The 20,246-nt window shown below is 32.4% G+C and overlaps 1 protein-coding gene across 2 annotated transcripts; it reads left to right on the forward strand.

Moving 5' to 3' along the window:
- Positions 1-417: 417 nt before the first annotated feature.
- LOC124355019 (hydroxylysine kinase) lies at positions 418-19,650 on the forward strand. 2 transcript variants are annotated; one of them, XM_046805892.1, is made up of 8 exons: positions 418-602; positions 4,366-4,540; positions 7,438-7,570; positions 9,749-9,841; positions 11,114-11,250; positions 14,724-14,898; positions 15,790-16,031; positions 19,361-19,650. In XM_046805892.1, the coding sequence occupies exons 2-8, from the start codon at positions 4,391-4,393 to the stop codon at positions 19,544-19,546; spliced, it is 1,116 nt and encodes a 371-aa protein (XP_046661848.1). In that variant the 5' UTR covers positions 418-602; positions 4,366-4,390; the 3' UTR covers positions 19,547-19,650. The 2 variants fall into 2 exon arrangements, with proteins under 2 accessions (XP_046661848.1, XP_046661849.1); XM_046805893.1 differs by having other exon boundaries at positions 4,389-4,540.
- Positions 19,651-20,246: the final 596 nt, after the last annotated feature.

Consider the following 20,246-nt stretch of genomic DNA (forward strand, 5'->3'; position numbering starts at 1 on the left):
CGTATAAATTTAAGACCTAGAGGACTTTACAAGCCATTCGCGACATTCTGGAGTTCCCTGTTGCCCCCAATGTTGGAACTATGATATATGTGTGTGCGTGCGTGTGTGTGTGTTTAAAAAAATGTGAGTATACAAGTTTCTCAGCAACCGCATTAACAGCAAATGAGTGCGCGGTAGAGATATTGTTTCCTCTTAAATAGTATATCTGAATTTATTGTATTGTCTGACCAAAAGGAAGCACTAATATGGACTTTCCGTCCGGGCGGGGACCCTAACACAACTGAATGAGGCTTTATCGAGACGGTAGGAAGTGCCCGGCGCGGCGCGGCGCGGCTTGCCATCAAATGTCAGTGTTGTTAACTATCCAATCATGTTGATTGAAGACAAGGGGCCCGAGCCGTACATCGCCGCATTGATTGTTCAGCTGTTTGTCTGTCTGTCTGTCAGTTGAAGGGCTACAGTCACTCGATAACCTTGTTAGGCTTCCCTTATCTCTCGTGTACTCTTATGTATCATCTTGTGATAAGAGAGCTAATAAGGCTCAAGAGTGGAATAACAATTAGTCAGTGGTAGTGCAGATCAGAAGGACGTGGAACTCTTGGGTAAGTTCTTTCAATAACTTAACTTTAACTTTAACACTTTACGTAATGTACCACTATTAAACTTGTGTGTGTGTGTGTGTGTGTGTGTGTGTGTGTGTGTGTGTGTGTGTGTGTGTGTGTGTGTGTGTGTGTGTGTGTGTTTTCTGGAAATTATGAAGTCATTTCTATTGTAATTTTTATAAAGTCTCGCCTGTTTAAGATTAATGTTTGGTTCATTCATCAATTTGACATGCGTGAAATTATAATCAATATTTTCTAAAACAAATAGGGCTTAATATATTTCTCTTTCCTTATAACTTATACTTATCCGCAATAAAAAGTAACGTCGTATTTCAAAGTTAAAGATGGAATGTTTTGTGTGGTTTCTAGTGTCCATCTATTGAAATAATGTTAAGTGTAAAAGGCTGTCATTTTATCACCATGTGCAAGTCCAGTGCTCAATGTGTTTAAATTGCTTTGAGGTTGATAGGTTGATGAAGTCGTGGAAGTACAAGTTAATCTTTTAGTAACTGAGTAGTAGATGTCGACTGCTCGCCTAAAAAAGAAATATCGCGTGTGTGTGTGTGTGTGTGTGTGTGTGTGTGTGTGTGTGTGTGTGTGTGTGTGTGATACAAGTTTAAAGTTTATATATATATATATATATATATATATATATATATATATATATATATATATATATATATAAGATATATAAATTTAAATAATATATATATGCATTCTCATTTAAATACGCCCCAATTAAGCCGGCGAGATATGTCGGAAAGTTTGGAGTTCTCTACAAAACCCTGACACGAGTCCATAACTCGGTTTCGCGCGTTTGTGAAATTACTAATGCGGATGTTTTTAAACTTTTAATTACTTTACTTTTTGATTACTCCCCACAACTCATTATCTCATCACTTTCTCTCATTTTATCTGTGGCCTAAATTGTGTGATTATAACATCATGATGTACTGATTATCTGCAATGTATTGCTAATAGTATAAAACAGAGTAATCAAAATTACAAATATGTATTTATTTCTAAAGGTAATCCATTCTATAGGTCAGATCATTGGATATTCAATGCTGTTGCCCATAAGTTTATATGCACATTGCTGAAATTTAAACAAGAAAAACCTATCATTTATTTGTCATCAACCGATTTTGCTTTATCTGTGATACGATTTAAACTCTAATATGTATCACATAGCAATAGCCAATATTTCATCACGGTAAAATACCAATTCCAATCCTCCTCTATTTCTCGATGTGTTAATAAATTCCAGTATAAAATCTGATTTAAGCAAATGTAATTAAAGAAAAAACTTTATATTTTTTCTCAGTTTTCTATTTGGATATGGGCCTGCCGCTTTGCGCAAACAAATTATTGATTAGTCCCATTAAACATTATATTTTATGTAGATCATAAAACACACAACTGACAGTTTTAATTTATATTTTAGATTTTAAACTTTTGAGTTTTGCGTTGTTTTGTTTTTTAAATACAATTTTCATTTTCCAGTAACTGTATAACATGTGTTTAAACACGTACTTAATACTCATTAATTAAATATAATAAATAGGTGTCCTTGTAAATTTTCTGTTTCGTTAAAATTCTATATGTTGCTAATAGGCTCCAAACTTCAAAAGTCTTAATATCCTTCCAATTTTAACTTATCATTTGTCGCAGAAAAAGCTATATACATATTTTATCGCTAAAATTACAAGATATAAAATTTAGTACAAGTTTCATTTGAAACTATCTAGAATCGAATTGGTAACATCAGTGTTGTCTAAATTCCGGACTTTTCAAATGAATGAATTTTAAAAGATTCCTCATTAATTTTTTTGTGGAATTTAATTTAAAGTAAATTTTAAGGCTGGCTAATAATAGTTTAAATAATCACACAGTGGGTCAGATATAGGCTACCCTGTACAGCTCCTAAGTACATCGGTTATATTACATACGAGTATAGTGTGTTTCAATTGACATTTTTTGTTAGTATAGACTAAGAACGTAGCCTACTCATCTCTTCTTTGAGATTCCAAACCAAATGATTGTGATTGGTGAGAAATCTGTGTTGCTCAACTCGACACTGTATTTGTGGGACATATGCAGTCTCAATGTCTGATTATCATTACATTTGACCAGCTTATTGAGACTAATGAGAAATCTACCAGGTGTCCCTATGAAGCCGCACCTAAAAATTCCGTCTCTAGTCCTATTTACTTTTGAATAGATGTATCAACCAATATTCATGGGAGGATCGTTATTAGACTTCATGGTTTTTGGAATATATAAGAACTCCAAGAAGAACCTCACGTCAAAAAATTTACTTATATTTAAAATTGGTATAATTTAATTATTAGACAGTTTTGTAACCAAAATATGGATTTTTTTAGTGTATATTTTAATTAGAACTTTAAGAGGCCGCCTAAGTTCTATATTTTAATTAGAACTTAACTGGACTAAGATAGAGAACTCTGGTTTGCGGCATTTTTTACAAGAGCCTTTAAAATAAAATGTTATAGGGGTATACGTTTAAAAACATTAACCTACCCCCCTCTCTCCAATCCCCTATATAGGGAATGTGCCATCTTCCTCTGTCGCTGTTGAAAGACAGATTTGAATCGACGAATTTTATTTAATCAAGGAAATTGAAAAGGAAATGGAGTCCGTGAAAAACAGTTAAGTCTTTGGCATCTGAGACCCTGGGTTCAAATATGAATTTTGAAGTCTAGCTCTCCCGTTGGAAGGCCTACCTAACGATTATCCACGGTCAGGAGTAACATCATTTCGAGGCCAAGCTATCCGCTTCTCAACCCAAACGAACGAGAAACTGATGTAACGGACGAGTCGGTGTTTACTCTTTCCAATAAGTATTTGTCCTTTTGGAATGGTCTGCCTTCCAGCCATGTTGTCACTTTTCTAATTAAGTACAGTACTAGCCATTGTCTTTCTTGGGGTGGTCGGTCAAACCGTTTTAAAACAAAGCTATATAGTTGGGCTTTTTCATAAGAACTTAAATGATAAGTGGCGGAACAAAATTGGTTACAATTCTAGTGTTATGCTTGGTGTAAATTCCTGTGCCTACCTTGGTAGTCCCAACTACATGCACGACTTATTTTATGTATAGTGCCACCACAGTTAGTATTTTTAAGGGTTCTAAACAACTGCCTTCATAGTTCAGTCCGAACTAAACAGGAAAGCGTGGGAGAAGGCATAGTAAAAGTCAGTCAACTGTTGCTTACTATAGCGTTGATCTATGGGCATATCTTGTGAGAACATAGCGATCGAAGAACTGAATCATGACCAGAGCAATCCAACAGTTTCTACTTTTCCTAATTTATGTCGTAATACACACAAAACTGTGATATAGACGGTGATAGGAAATCTAGTTAAGATAAAAGTGAATATCCCCGTCCACTTTATGTTGAAATCCACTCGAAATAATGTCGTTCTCCAGAATCTGCACCAAAGAGAAACATAGCAGCAGTAATTACTTAAGTGACATAAGTAACTAACCCTCACCACCCAATTAACCCTCCTGATGGCAATCGGCTTTTGCGTACCTTTCTTTGTACACACCACATTTAAGTAATAACCTCAACACCTCACCACTTACGTTCTAGATTTCCAAAAAATCAAGTAACAGATTCACTATGGATGAAATTTTTCCACACAAATTAATTAGATCCGAATATAAATTTCCATTGCAAAATACTTGTATTTCGAAAAGATTATGTTTTTACATAACTGTGTTTGTCGATTTTATGACTAGATCCGTGGTGGATTGTTACATAGAGATGGCCGACCAGATAGTGAGTTTAGGAGAACAGATCAAGCCGCAGACAGATCTCCAGGGAGCCGTGCAGTTGGCTGAGCGTCTGTACGGAATCACGGTAGAGGCTGCCAGAGAACTCGACGGCTACGACGATAAAAACTACCACCTGAAGGTAAAGTTCAGTAAATGTGGGTTTATTTAATTATTTATCTCAACGTGTAGGAGTCTAGCAACTCTCAGCATCCGTACAGTACTAATAACCTGTTTATAATATGTTTAAATTTGTAACTATAAACGTGTTACTCGATACAAGTGATACAGACCTCCGTAGTAGTAACATACACCACAATATAAAAGGCTAACATAGGGCTTGATATTTTTTTCTATCTAAAAATACTTAATCACTGAACTCCTATAGAGCACACTGAAACATGAAATTTCGTTTTAACCTAATCTAATACAAATTTAAAATGAGAATTCAGGAAATGAGAACAAAGAATGTAACATACATACATTAATGCGTTTTGTGTGTATATATATATATATATATGTGTGTGTGTGTGTGTGTGTGTGTGTGTATGCGTTTCATTTAAATACGCCCCAATTAAGCCGACGAGATATGTCGGAAAGTTTGGGATTCTCTACAAAACTATGAGTTCATAACTCGGTTTCGCGCGTTTGTGAAATTATTAATGCGGGTGTTTTTAAACTTTTAATTACTTTACTTTTTTATTACTGCCCACAACTCATTATTTCATCACCTTCTCTCATTTTAGCTGTGGCCTACATTGTGTGATTATAACTGAGTGATGCACTGATTATCTGCAATTGATTGGTAATAGTATAAGATAGGGTTACAAATTTTACAAATATATATATATATATATATTTATTTATTTATTTCGTAATCCATTCTATAGGTTAAATTATTGGATAATCTACCTCGTTTTTCATTCCTAATCAATACAATGCTCAAAGAATTAATGCTGCTGCCCATACCTTGATACGCATATTGCTTAACTGTAACAAGAAAAAACCTACCACAATGGAAGTAGCAGAGAACTTGATTCTGAAGTAATTTCATATATCCCTCTCGGCACAAAGCCAAGGTATGGGTACAGTTTCAGCTGTAATAGCATCCTGCTTAAGTCAATGGGCAGCCGTATGGACAGTTTTCTTTTACGGCAAGCCTGTTCTTGACACAGCCTCTTTTATGAAGTGTCATAGTTCAAACTCACAACAGTCATTATTCGTTATTGTTAAGTAGAGTGTAGGTTGTATAACCGCTTTCTTAATTATTTTGAATTGCAATTAATTCACAATCACATTATGTGCCATGTTGACTGACCAAATATATACAGGTCTGAGAAACCTACATTTGTAACAGTCTTAAATTTGTGGTAACAATTAGGTAGTAGCTTTAATCTGCATTCCACTCCCAGTACTGACCAACCACTGCATACTTAATGTTTGCTAAAACGTACAGTTAAAATTATATTTTTCCTAAAACTTATAATTTTCTTACCTGGATAAACTATGAGCTCAACAGCGATTTTTACTGGTTTGTATAACCTTTCAAAAAACAATCATTTGGTTATCTTTTTTACACCCATTAGATAAAAATGTCACAATATAATTATGTTTATCTAATCCAAGACGTTTACTACATCTTAAAACCAATAAACCAAGATTCCTACACAATTTTAGCCAAGATTTTTAAACAGCTATGTAGAGTACCCTTATCAATATAGAAACAAAGCGTTTATTGCTTGAAACACTCTTTAAATTGAGTAAAATAACAAATATTTTTGATAAATTATTTGAGTTTTATTTGATAAAACCCCGCTTGACCTAAAGCTTCTCTGACATTTATGGTATTATTATGTATTCCTTTAAAAGAAAACTGAAGAACTGCTCAAAGTCCATTATTGGATTCTGGTCTACCCTAGTGTACCGTCGGGTCGCGTCGCGTCGTACAGAAAACGGTAGACTGCATGGAATCGTTATAACCAATAAGCTGACACATATTAAGTTAGTTCTTGGATTGAGAATAATATTGCCTGGTCAAAACATATCGTAATCATCTTGAAAACAATTTTTCAAGTTAAGGTGTTATCAAAGTCTGTATTATTAATTTAAAAACATATTAAGCACAATTCTCATTCAAATGCTATTTATATTTTACCCATGTATGAAATGTTTAAAATTAAAACAAGCTTAGCACAGAGGTGTGAATAAGTCAATTTATTCAAACTTTGAGAACAATGCGGCAGACTGGTTTATATAATTATTTACCTCTCCTTTGATACAAGCTTTGTTAAATAAAGTTATTATATTTTGTTTGTTTGGATAGCCAGTTTAATGGACTATTGTATTGTTCATTGTGGAAAATACATAGTGTAGAATCTAGTATATATCATAATATAAGTTCTATGTTTTGTAGTTAGTAGAGTGGTTTTGTAAGCAACGTCTAGCCCTACATTTTCCTTAAGTATAAGTACGTAATAAAATTTAATGTAAAGTTATGAATAAATACTTCTTACGTTATTTTTATTTTCCTCGTGAAATACTATTTATTACAATCAAACATTAAATTAAATATTATGAATTATTTTTTTAATATGTATATTAATAATATAGGTGGAATTGTAATAATTAATATATTTAAATTAATTGCATAATCCTGAATGTATCTGAAGTTTATGCACATTTTAAATAACTTCTCCTTGTTATTTCAGCAACAAAAAAGATGTGTTTGTTGTTTTTATTTTGCTCAAACGAATATAAATACAGGGTGTATATATTTTTAGGCGAACAAATACAAAACCGTACATTCTTGTGCTGAACATCAAAATATGCCCAACCTCAGAAACACACATACATCAAATATTTGCGATACGTCCTCACTGAAAAATAAATGTTTGGACGCCAACCATGTTATTTGAAATATTTTCAGTGAATATCTCGATGTTATTCCACTAAACAAAGATTTTACAGCTTTGTTGAACTATTTTGTATTCCAAATATCGTATTGAAGGTTTTGTTAATTATTATATTATTTCTCAACAGGTAACCAAGCCGTCTAGTAACAAATATTTACCGCAGCTCTGGCCTCATGGGTACGTTTTTAAAATAATGAACTCTTCAGACTCCAAGAAGTTGGATTTCGTAGAGGCGCAGTGTGAAATCATGATGCATTTGGGTAAATATAATTTACATTTGTTATTATAAGATTGACAAGATCTGTTGATAAACATCCATTGTAAATGAGATGCTGTCTTACAAGTTTGCACTCGTTAACCCCTGGAACATTAGTGATATTAATATTGTGGTGAGCAATATGTTTAAAATCCTTGTATTTATCATGGAGGCAAAATGTGTGTGTGTGTGTGTGTGTGTGTGTGTGTGTGTGTGTGTGTGTGTGTGTGTGTGTGTGTGTGTGTGTGTGTGTGTGTGTGTGTGTGTGTGTGTGTGTGCACGTGTAATGTAAGCCTGAGATCTTAGATACCGTACTGAAGTTTAACGAAGGTTGATTGATGTAATTGAGCTTAAGGTAATTTCCTTAGTTACAGTAATAGTTAAAAATATTTTATACCTTGTAACAAAGTTACGCTATTTTGTTAAAACCGATAATAATATAAATAATTAAATTATAATCATAAAATGTGTACAATTAATAATTAGCTAAACATATAGCGTCTAGTCATTGATCGTAAATATCAAAGATAGCTATCTAATATTATAATTTAATCTGCAAATATGTATTCTATAAGAAAACTGGAGTTCAAAGCCCGCCTATTATATATATAATAGGAAGGTTTATGCGCTATGCCCATTATTGTAACTTGCCACCATGTAGCACTGCAAAGATCAAAGTTTTCAAAGCGCCTGCACAATTTAAACTGCAATTACGAAACAATTACGTATGTTAAATAGTCAAACACTATTTGAAGGTGATAAGTTATGATATATATTTGTCTTTAAGATAAATTTCTGGTTGAACTTAAAGCTTGAGTGTTATGCCGCTTTATAATAAAGTACATGTACTATAAACATAAACTTTTGACAGATTTTCTTGATCGTTGCAACAAGGCAAATTCAACATCGGCATTGGAAATATATTCACTTGAACCAGAAGTGCACATACAGGGACGAAGCTTACGAAAAGCGTGCGAAGCCGCGGGAAACAGCTAGTTATTAATGTAAAATAATTTATGAAATTGTTTTAGCGTTAAATATCTGGTTGTATACTTACTGTTTTTGTGAACACTTGATGAAAATAATTATAAAATAAATTAAATTGGTTATTCCATAAATTTCGATAGATCAGAAATTCACCAACGAAGGGGTTGAAAGATCATTTTTTATAGGTACAGTAGGTCAACTATAAAACACGTTTTTGATAAGCATTTATTTGTGTGTATGTTCTACACAATTTTGGTTAAAACAATACCAGAGAAGAGTACCAGTAATATCGAATAAAATTTACTTTAAAATTTAATTAGCGAATAAATTACTTTTAAGAAATAAAATATTTTAAAACAGTAAAATCGGGAAACGAGGAGTTTTGTACTTTTTTAATAGGCCTACTACCACTATCAGTATTCAGTAATAATATGTCACTATATGTATTAGTGACATTCATACACACTAACTGGTAAACAATAAGAGATGGCATGGTAATACCAGCTATTGGTTGGTATTCCCAGGACTTCATAATGGGCTTCGGTCAGACAAAACAAAATCTAATTAAATCATGGTTGTTGATGTTTGTTGATTCTTGTAATAACTCGTTTTATGATTTTTTTTGTCCTCAGTTCTAAAAACAACTAGTGAGTGAATGTTTTATCAGCCTTACGATAACTTTAAATTTAACTTAAACTGTGGGGGTTGTATAACACATTCAGATTGCCCACCAACTTTGGTAGAGTGACATTCCTATTTAAACATTTTTACTAATTCTCAAAATACCCCATTTTGGGAAGGGGGACATCAAAACTTTTCATGTGTCAAAAAACTCCTGGTTGGTCATATAAACATCCCCAAAAGTAAATCCCTCCATCTCTATTCATAAGAAAGTTCATAGTGGATGTGCAACTTTTAAGACACCTTAGATATATATATATATATATATATATATATATATATATATATATATATATAGTTACGCAGAATTGTTGTATTCTTCACTAGGCTCCTGTCCTATCATAACAAGTGGACAAACAAACATTAGGTCCTTATGGATAAAATTCAATAAAAATAGAATTTAACAGGGTTGCTGAGAAACTGAACGCTTGCTGTTATAGACAGGCAGGTGTTCCCCTAGTATTATTACAACTGTACCTATATGTTTGGTGACATGCGATACGTTTCTTTACAGATAAACATGGAATATCCACTCCTCAGCCACAAAAAAACTGCAGTGGAAGATATTTTTGTTTGGAAAAATTACAAAATGTAAGTGAAAATAAAGGTGAGTTTAACAAAGTTTCATATTACAAGGTTTATTTTATTTTATTCCAATGGCAAAACCATTACATATACAAATAAACAATAAGGAGATGGCTAGATAATTATCAGCTATACAAGCTAACAATACAGCTAAACACTAACATGATAAACTACAAATGAAATGCATAACAGTGGGTAGCAATCCAATTAATAAGAATATACAGTAACATGTAAGGAATTATAAATGCGTTTACAATGTGTGCAAAGTAAAAACTATAAACAAATATTAATGAAAGAAGGCATACAAAGAAAACAATGTGGGGATCAGCAATCTAGAACCAATTACATGTACATAATTTAACTTTAATATAATATAAATGTTTATTATTGTATAAGTTTATTTGCAAGTGTTATATAAATTATAGGTTAAAGTAGCCCAGCCGGCATGGTTGGGTTACTTTTTTAATATCTGAATGACAGCTCTTTAAATTACTTCTTTAAAAATAAAAATTAACGTAGGATATTTCCATGAAAAATTACAAACCTTATGAAAACCAGGCCCAAAGAGAAATGCATGGATAAGAAAGTAAATTTTATAATAAAATACAATTTAAGATAAGTATTTTAAGTAAAAAAACAAGTCATTTCCTTCTGTTTGTTTTTGGACCTGGTTACAAAATGCTCTCAAATATTACTTTAAATGTTTATAATACCTCATGGAATGGTATTTTTAATGTTCCCCTATTTTTACTGTCTGCTAGAAAGATATCATACAGTGCTGCAACTAAAATCTTTAAGAAAATTGAAAAAACGCATCATCTTAACTGAACAGGAAATCCAGGTCAGAGTGTTTTGTGGGAAGTTAGCATGATTTCAGAAAATAATCATAGACAAAAAGTCACTTGAACTTCTGTCTCACTATATTTAGTGTCTGTCTCTTCATGTGTGTTTTTAATTTTAAAAATTACATCTCACAAACGTTAATTCAAATAACTTGAAACTTATCAGTAATTTAAAGCTAACCAAAGGTATGTTAAAAAAACTAAGCTTTTAAAAATTGATGGCATTTAAAAGTTGTAAAAATTCACTATCTCCAAAATTGTTCGTCTAACAGGAAATTTGCAACAATAATGTTTTATTTTATATTTAAGTATTTATTTTTATTACAAGTAGAGAGGGTACTTTTAGATCCAAATTTTGATTTCCTATAACTTTTCTATCAATTATTAACCGTTGTTTTAAATTACAATACAAAAATTGTTTACCTCAAAACTAATATATATTTTTGTTACAGATAACAATGAAAGTAAGAAACATGTAGTACGGCTGCTGACATTTCAAGACGGTACCTTGTTAAAAGATGTTCCTAAGTCTTGGTCTTTGTATTACGAAGTTGGAAGATACACAGCACAGTTGGATTTAATACTTAAGGTAGATAATTTAATGTTAATACATTCCTTATTCTAGTTTCAAGAATCTACACTTGAAACAAATTAACATCCCCCTCTCATTCTTTTCCACCCTCTACAGCTTTGTAATGGTAATATTGGGCACTCTTCCAGTACTGAAATTCCCACAAAAACATCATTGAGGGCAGAGATCCGCATTGGAACGAATCCCCATTTCCGAATGATATCCAATCTCACTGCATTACCCCTGAATTGGGTTAGTCTTTGACAGAGACATCTTCAAATATCCTTATCTGGATGATCAGATGTTTTAAAAACCCTGAGTCAGTGATAATATATACGTGAAAGTATATATACTCATGTGAAGGAGATATATACGCATGCTCTCCCATCTCACTGTTCTAAACATATAAGATCTAAGTTTATAGATGTTATCTCCTATGGTTTTTAAAATATTAAGCCGTACCCATACTTTTCAAACACCCTGTATAGTTACAGTGGTGTATTCCTGTACCAGCTGTCACCAGAGGCGTCATGAGCATCTTTAGTTATTTAACAATCAAACTTCAAGTCATGGTCAAAGCTGATAAGAATAATGTATGAATTAATAGTGAGAATGCTTCGTGGAGTCCTTATTATCTCCAGTAGAAATTTTATAAATTAGCATTAATTATATTAACTAACAAATCATAAAACTATTGCACCTACAGATTAACATTGATGCTAAACCATTCAAGCATTCACATAATTGTATTAAGTAATGCTGATTCTCAATTCTCACATTGGTGCAAACTGGATCAATGTCGACCTATACACACTCCAGTATTACCCTTGTAGACTGAAAACATCACGTTGGTGTACACAAAGTAAGAATACCATAATCCAAACCTTATCATCTGAAATATTCCCAAACACCTGGTCTCCAAATAGCTAGAACAAAGCAGTAACCTAAGAATGCTGATAATGTGTTATGTATTCAAAAGTATATATATATATATATATATATATATATATATATATATATACAGGGTGTACATAAAGTCCTGCACGGGTATAATATTTTCTGAATGATAACAGATAAATAAACAAGATTTGGTACATCAATACTACATCTAAAAATCTACTTTTTGAAGGAACTATCAGTTTTCTGTAATATCATGGGGACGTCCCGCAAGGAGTCAGAAGGAAATCTTAAATAGGAGCATAGGTCAATATGGACATCATTTTAAAGGGCTTGTCTAGCAGAGTTTAATGCCGCAAACCGCACTCAAAAAGATTGATCCAGTACAAAATGGTGGCTGTTCAAAGATTTTACTTGGTTACATTTTATTAATAGCCATAACCCCAGTAAAGCAAAACTGCAACCAAACAAATACTGCAGCTAACCACTACATTATGCTGGTCAGTTGTACAGAAGTGAATTATGACATTAGTTATCCTCAAGGGTTATAAATTTGGTCCTAATATATTGATAACGGGGAAAACCTGATAACAGTAACAATTAGAAATCTCTTATCTTTGGGTCGCAGTTAGGACTTTCCTATTAGCCAGTCTATTCATAGTAGGCTATTCTAGTTTTCTTGTTTTAGTAGTGCTGTCCATCCATTTTATCAGTAAAGTAAAGTAAAGAATGTCTTATTTTACTAGGCGAAGTTAGGGCTAAGAAGCCCTCTCTAACACTTAACCTGGGGACCAACGGCTTAAAGGTGACTTCCGAACCACCACCAATGGCCGGGCAGGCAGGCCGCTTGCAAGGACAGGATCGCTCAGCGGTCACCTGTCCAAGCAGCAGCCACGCTCGGCGTTGGTACAGCTTTAGTACAAAAGAGTTTGTCGTATTGCTTGTAGTTCTTCAACTACACTATGTCGCTTGACGAACGTGAACGTATAACACTTCTTATGATGGTTGGTTGGGGAAATAACAGACGATCACACGAAGAAGCATGCCATTTATTTATAACTACTTTCACGAGAGGCAGCCAATTTCTAGAACAACTGTAGGGAGAACTGTTCAACACTTTATGAAAACAGGAAGTGTTTCGATCGTTATAGGTCGCTGAGATTTCTAATTGTTACTGTTATCAGGTTTTCCCCGTTATCAATATATTAGGACCAAATTTGTAACCCTTGAGGATAACTAATGTCATAATTCACTTCTGTACAACTGACCAGCATAATGTAGTAGTTAGCTGCAGTATTTGTTTGGTTGCAGTTTTGCTTTACTGGGGTTATGACTACTAATAAAATGTAACCAAGTAAAATCTTTGAACAGCCACCATTTTGTACTGGATCAATCTTTTTGAGTGCGGTTTGCGGCATTAAACTCTGCTAGACAAGCCCTTTAAAATGATGTCCATATTGACCTATGCTCCTATTTAAGATTTCCTTCTGACTCCTTGCGGGACGTCCCCATGATCCCCATGATATTACAGAAAACTGATAGTTCCTTCAAAAAGTAGACTTTTAGGTGTAGTATTGATGTACCAAATCTTATTTATTTATCTGGTATCGTTCAGAAAATATTATACCCGTGCAGGACTTTATGTACACCCTGTATATTGTTTACATAAATATTAGAGGCGAGGCCAAGATCCTTTTTCCAGATCACAAAGTCTAAACATCACTGAAAACTCATCTTTGCATCCCATTCCAACTCACTGCAACAAGATCTAAGTACAAATGGCCTCCACACTCCACAAGGCAATCTTATCTATACTGGATATCACCAAGCTTCCCCAAATATGTGATAGTTATTCAACTAACTCCAATCTCTGTACTCCATCTCATATCATTGCAATCTGATCCAGAGACAAGTGATCTTCATAGAGCCAACATTAATAGTCAGATATATTTGTACAAGATGTTTTCCAAGTATCCCCTAGTACGTGATTGGTCATAGAAAGAAATATCTACCTATAAACCTAATTTCTCACTACAATATGTCCTAAAAACATGGGTTCCAAATAGGAAAATTATTAGAGACACTTATTTGGACTATATTTTGTAATTGCTACTTGGGTTTCAGGAGTACTTATAAAAAAGGTATCAAGCAGCAAAACTCTAAAACTGATATTGTTGTAAAAGAAAGAAATCTAAAGGCAAGTGGGGCAAAATCCTGAAATCATAAACAAAAACTGTCTCTTAGTGATCACATACACCCATACATGAGATAATAAGAACGTTTCCGAACATCATTGAGGTCCTTTCAGTTTTTTTATGATTAACATTTGAAATCTCAAGATTGTAATTGTTTTCAGTATGTTGAAACCATTCATAAATGTCATTGTAATAAAGTTACTTATTAACTCAAGCATATTTCTAATACTTACTGTATTTTATATTTAGTATCAATTTCAATCTCTACTACATTTTTTTAATATCAACTGAAAGCTTTATTTGTTACAGTTAAATATTACATAAAATCAAATAGCGTTTTAACAACAGAAACTTTGATAATTTATGTTTGTGGCTGGTTACTCATGATTCAGTTTTCAGGAGTTTTTTCATCCTGCCTACAAACATTACTCATCACTGTGGTTGCTCAAAAATGCACCAAAAATCAAAGAATACTTGTTTGTGGTTGATGATGTGACCAAAACAGCAACAGTGGCAGATGTCATACAACAGTTTGAAGAGAATATACTGTCCAGATTTGAAAATCTACAATCAGGTAAGGTATTGTACACAATATGGTATGAAGGCCAAGTAATGCTGTTTATAAAGGTGATTTATGTGATAATGATAATTTTTAGATTAATACAACAGCACATTACTTTGTTAGATTTTATGATTAAGCTAGATAATCAAAAATCTTATATCCAGCTTTTTATCCAGAAAATGTTTATGGCAGGCAGAAACAGTGTAATGAATTGCAACCTTAACACTTTATGTGGATGAGTTATTTTCATGCTTTAATAAAATTTATAAATTCTTATTTTCATATGTTTAAAACAAAGGATCTTTCATCAGTAAGTCAATTTGCTGTTCAACTTAACAACATCTCCCTGCCTACTTAATAATCAAGGATGACAAGTCCTTTATTTTACCACCTTCTCAATATTTGACATAAATCTTCTTCACTATCTAAGTTCTGTCCCACTTATCTTATGATAAGACAATTCATTTACCAGCATTTGAGCAACATATAATTTACCCTCATAGTGAGAATTAAATAATTTTGTTTTTATTTTAATGTCATGAATATCATGTTTAGTACATTATTGTGTATTTAAGTACCATAATCAAATAATAACAAAGCCTTATCATGTTACTGTTTTATTACATTAATTATCAACAAAACAAAGCCTCCATTATCATCAATACTAATATTTTTATGCTATGATCGCAAATATTTAGATAAAAATTGTTATCATGTCTAGAATTACCATTGCAAAAGCTGTTTGTCATACATCAATTATTAATTTAATTAATATGTTACTATACATTTTACTTCTTCCCACAATCTTATTTTAAAAGTTAGAATTTTATTTAAATCCTATTATTTATTAACTTTGACCATCAACATGATAATTTATGTCTCAATTTATTTTTTTTTAATCAGGGATGATTCATGGTGACATCAATGAAGTGAACCTGCTTTGTAAGCAGAACAACACAGGAGACTGGTATGTGAGTGCTGTTTTAGACTTGGGTGATTCACATCACTCGGCCTACGTGTTAGAACTTGCCATTGCCATGGCGTATATGATATTGTTGGGTGAGGACATAGAGACCGGAACTCACGTTATCGCAGGCTACTGCTCCCTCCACTCTCTGCCTCTGGACGAACTCAAACTTCTCAGGGTACGTTGAGACTACTTGTTCTTGTTATAATGACAAATCCTTAATCTATTCTAAACAATTTTATTCCCCACGAGTGTTCACTTCTGCCTGGTTTATACCTTCCAGTTTAACCTACACTGGGTACAGCAAAAGTCAATGTATCACTTAAATCTGGCAACCTCCTGGATGTCTAGGAGCGGCATCACAAATTTTAGATATTGGGGTGCAAGGGTAGATCTATAGATCCAGTGTGGGGTGTGAGTGTTAGGTTTGGTGGAGCTTCTTAAGTGTTAAAGGCAGAAGCTAACCTAAACATACGGGTGTGCCACACGCTGCCCGTTTTGACTGGAGAGGCTCATACAGAGCTGGTCTACTCTTCTTTCAAGGTGACATGGCTGAGATTAATGCCCAAAATCCTTTCTCATGGAACTTAACAGGAGGTGGGCCACACCCTCAACCTTACTCATCTAGAATATCCTGTCACTCCAGGAGCAGAGCAAGGTTCTTTTATGACTATGTGATGTAGCCAAAGGTAACCCTCTGCTTTCTTATAATAAACAGCAAAAATAAAAAACTGTATTACATAAGTTACAATGCAGTATATTGAACTAGATTTACTGTGTACACTTCGTCACACAACTTTTACCTATATAAAGGCATTTATCATACATTACATTTACTTGCTGTATATCAGTTATAAAATTCAGCTGCTATTCCCAAGTTTTGGCCTTTGCACTTGATTTCTCTGGAAGCCTACCGACTTCCACTGATTATTATTGTGCAATACTGTAACAATGAATCTAGTGTAGCATTAACAAATAAATGTATATGTTTTATCATTCAAAGCACAGAGTAATTTGAGACAAAAGATACAAACTAGTGTGCTATGCATATAACTTTACTAACCACTATTTGGTACAAGTTACAATTATAATAATAAAGGCGCTTTTCTAGTGTCCCAACACAAAAAATCATTACTAATTTAAACAATTTTGCAGAAAGAAAAATTCCACTTTCATCACAATTATTATCCCTGATCTAAACCAACCATAACATAGTTGTAAACTGAAACTGTTAATAAGTGCTTATTGCTTTTTGTGAAATTGTAATGTTTATACAAATTACTGTTTAGTTTATTTGTATAAGCATTACAATTTCAAAAAATTAAAAGTCAAAGAATAGTCCACTCATTTCTTTCTCCTCACTTATGGGAGGAAAAAGTCATTCTCACCTGATCATGTTTTGATTTCAAAATTATATGACTCAAACATTTCGCCACAAAAATAAATAAAGCCACTCATTAACTGCAGTCTTTCACAGTGCAATGATTTTTCAGAGAGCAACACATTCAGTAACTAGTTTTAATAGGTAGTACAAAATGTGATGATCATTATTTTTAATAACACTGTTCAGTTATGGTAATAGTTACTTGTAATCTAAACCAATATCATTAAAATTTATTTCTTAAAGAGAATGAACGTTACTTATAACACACGTTGTAGCTATAATAATAATTACAATTTCTGTTTAAATTGTAAAGCCTAACAAAAATGCACGCTTATAATATATTTTAGACTATATATTCAAAATCAAATAGGATCTTAAGAGTCAAATAATCATTTTAAACACTAGGTATTTTGTGCAGGTAAACTTTACAACTATTTTCCAGAATAATACTGTATAATATCTCTTGAAATTGTAATCTCATGTTACTTACCGATTCGCTGTATATATATATATATATATATAATATATAATTTAAAATTATAGTGAAACCTATAACAGTGTTAATAAATTAAACTGGAATGTAATTAGCAAGTATAGAATCTCCTTTGATGATTCGCACAGTCTATGCACTGTAAAGAAACAATATTCTTTTCCAAACTTAAAGAATGTCAAAGAATTCAAACTCAAAACAAAGTTTTCATTCAAACTCCTTTGTTGTTCTCTTCATGATCTCTTCTTTGTTTTAAACTTTATTGAACTTTACCTTTTACATTGGAATTGTTCAGTCTTTCCTTCATGTTACAGTCCCTTCAAAAGGTTTAATATTTCTAATATGTGCTTCTATTTAAAATCTATTTATTATTTTCACAATTTTCCTCAATTATAGATGTCATAATATTATCTGATTTTTATTAATTTTGTTTATACAAGGGTGTATAATATCTCGAGGTTGAGTAGAAAAGAGGCCAAAATAGCCCAAATTCCACCTCAAAATAAAGTTGTTTATCATTTCATTTCAAACAATGTTTTCTATAATTCAATATGTACGTTATAATAAGAAGGAAACCCACTTTGCACCCTCTTAATATTTACTTGTATTATGTTCATTCCTATATTTGTTGGAATATATGTTTTTTGCTTCTGAAATATGACTGGAACAACAAAAATAATTTAATTATTTAATATTTAGTGATCTAATTCAAACTTGTTGATTCAGCTAAGGAACATTTCATAAATCTTACATTAACATTATAAGGACATTGTATTCTTTATTTTACCACTAAAATTGAAAAAAGCTTTTTTCACTTGACTCTTTTTTCATGTTTTTACTACAACACAGAAAATAACAACAATATAAATATAATTTGGGATAAAATAAGAGATAACAAGGTTAAAAATAACAATTACAATCACATTTTAATAAATATGAAATAATTTTAAATACAGAAATCTAAATATTTCTTGGATAAGAATGTGTGCCATTACTCCTGAAAAATTAAAAATATATTCAAGTGTTTTCTAAATATGTTATAAAAATGTTGACTAAAAATGTTTAAAACGAAACACTCTTGTATATCAACATTTACATAGTAGATGAGAATTAAAATATTCCTGTCATACTTTGGAGTTGAAAAAATTCAATGAATTTCAAGTTCCTCGTAGCAGAAGATATTGAGATGAGAATGTAACTCAATGACAGGGATATTAGCTCTCATATCAGTTTTTCTGATGCCTTCATTTCTCAAACCTATGTATTCTTTGGATGAGAAATCTCATTTCAATAAAATTTAATTTTATAGTGGAACACTTTTTCCTGTTAACAGTGAAAAAACAAACTAAATGCATGAACTAAATATGTACAATTTTTGACATTGGCAAGTCTTTATGTACAAGTTACTGATATTATTTTACAAGAAAAAGAAACACCACAACATAAAGTGAATAATGAAATAATGGCAAACATCAGTAGTATCAAACTATAAAACTTAAAAATTATTGTAATAAGAACGATTCTTAAATCCAATGCAAGTTAAATAGTTAAGACATACTCTTTTAAAAATTCCATATGAGTATTAATGGATAGAGAATTTTTTTAATTCAAGTAGCTGCTTTCAATCCACCAGGTGGCTGTTTGTGCACGGCTGTGTCAGAGTCTAGTACTGGGACTGTACACCCATACACAAGACCCAGACAACAAGTATGTCCTCAGCACTCAGACTGCTGGCTGGTCACTTCTAGAGCGTCTCTGGTCCTTTGATGCTCAACAATTGGAGGAGATGTGGTTCAGCCGTCTTCCTAATGATTCATAGTGCCATTTACTTAAATTATATTGGACACTATGAAAACATCCCATTACACTAAGATATATCTAATTAGTAACCCCAGATTAATAAAGGAATTTTCAGAACAAAAACGAGTTAAATTTTTAATCCTGATCTCTACCAACTTTAACAATAATAATTCAAAGATGAAACCGTTGTGTAGTTAAAACAGCTCAGTTTCATTGCCATTAATGTGCAGTAATTAAATGCACAAGTATTCAGTTGTACATCTACAAGAAAGGTCATGTTTCTGGTTCAGACATAAAAAGAAAAACTTTGTTGATGGACCAGGAATTTGCCAGGAAATCTATAAATAATAATAATGAACTCTTTCCTAAGATCAAAACATCTGTTAATTTCAAATTATAGCAATCTTCCTATAAATAGCCCATACTTATAATTTTTTCTTCGTTTTGCCAAAAATGAGAAATTGCCACATAACATTGGAGTATTTTCAATTGTAGCACTAAACATTCAGTAAAAAAAACTTACATCATAACCTTTAGAACTAATTCATACTTAGGTATAAAATGGTATTGGTGCACTGCTACATACCACAGTACACATAAAGATAACTTAACAACCTTATTAAAAAGGACTGTTTGTATACATATCTTCCTTTCCTATTGTCAGTAAGCAATGGCCTTTCTGCATCCCATCAATGTCACATCAGCTGATAATGAAGTAG

This window comes from Homalodisca vitripennis, chromosome 2 (genome assembly GCF_021130785.1).
Source record: "Homalodisca vitripennis isolate AUS2020 chromosome 2, UT_GWSS_2.1, whole genome shotgun sequence".
NCBI lineage: Eukaryota > Metazoa > Arthropoda > Insecta > Hemiptera > Cicadellidae > Homalodisca > Homalodisca vitripennis.

Bases quoted from the DNA above. Each gene is read 5' to 3' on its own strand.
- LOC124355019 (XM_046805892.1), top strand. From the start codon at position 4,391: ATGGCCGACCAGATAGTGAGTTTAGGAGAACAGATCAAGCCGCAGACA. The intron at 7,571-9,748 runs GTAAATATAATT...GTTTCTTTACAG, and splicing joins TGAAATCATGATGCATTTGG to ATAAACATGGAATATCCACT. The intron at 14,899-15,789 runs GTAAGGTATTGT...TTTTTTAATCAG, and splicing joins ATTTGAAAATCTACAATCAG to GGATGATTCATGGTGACATC.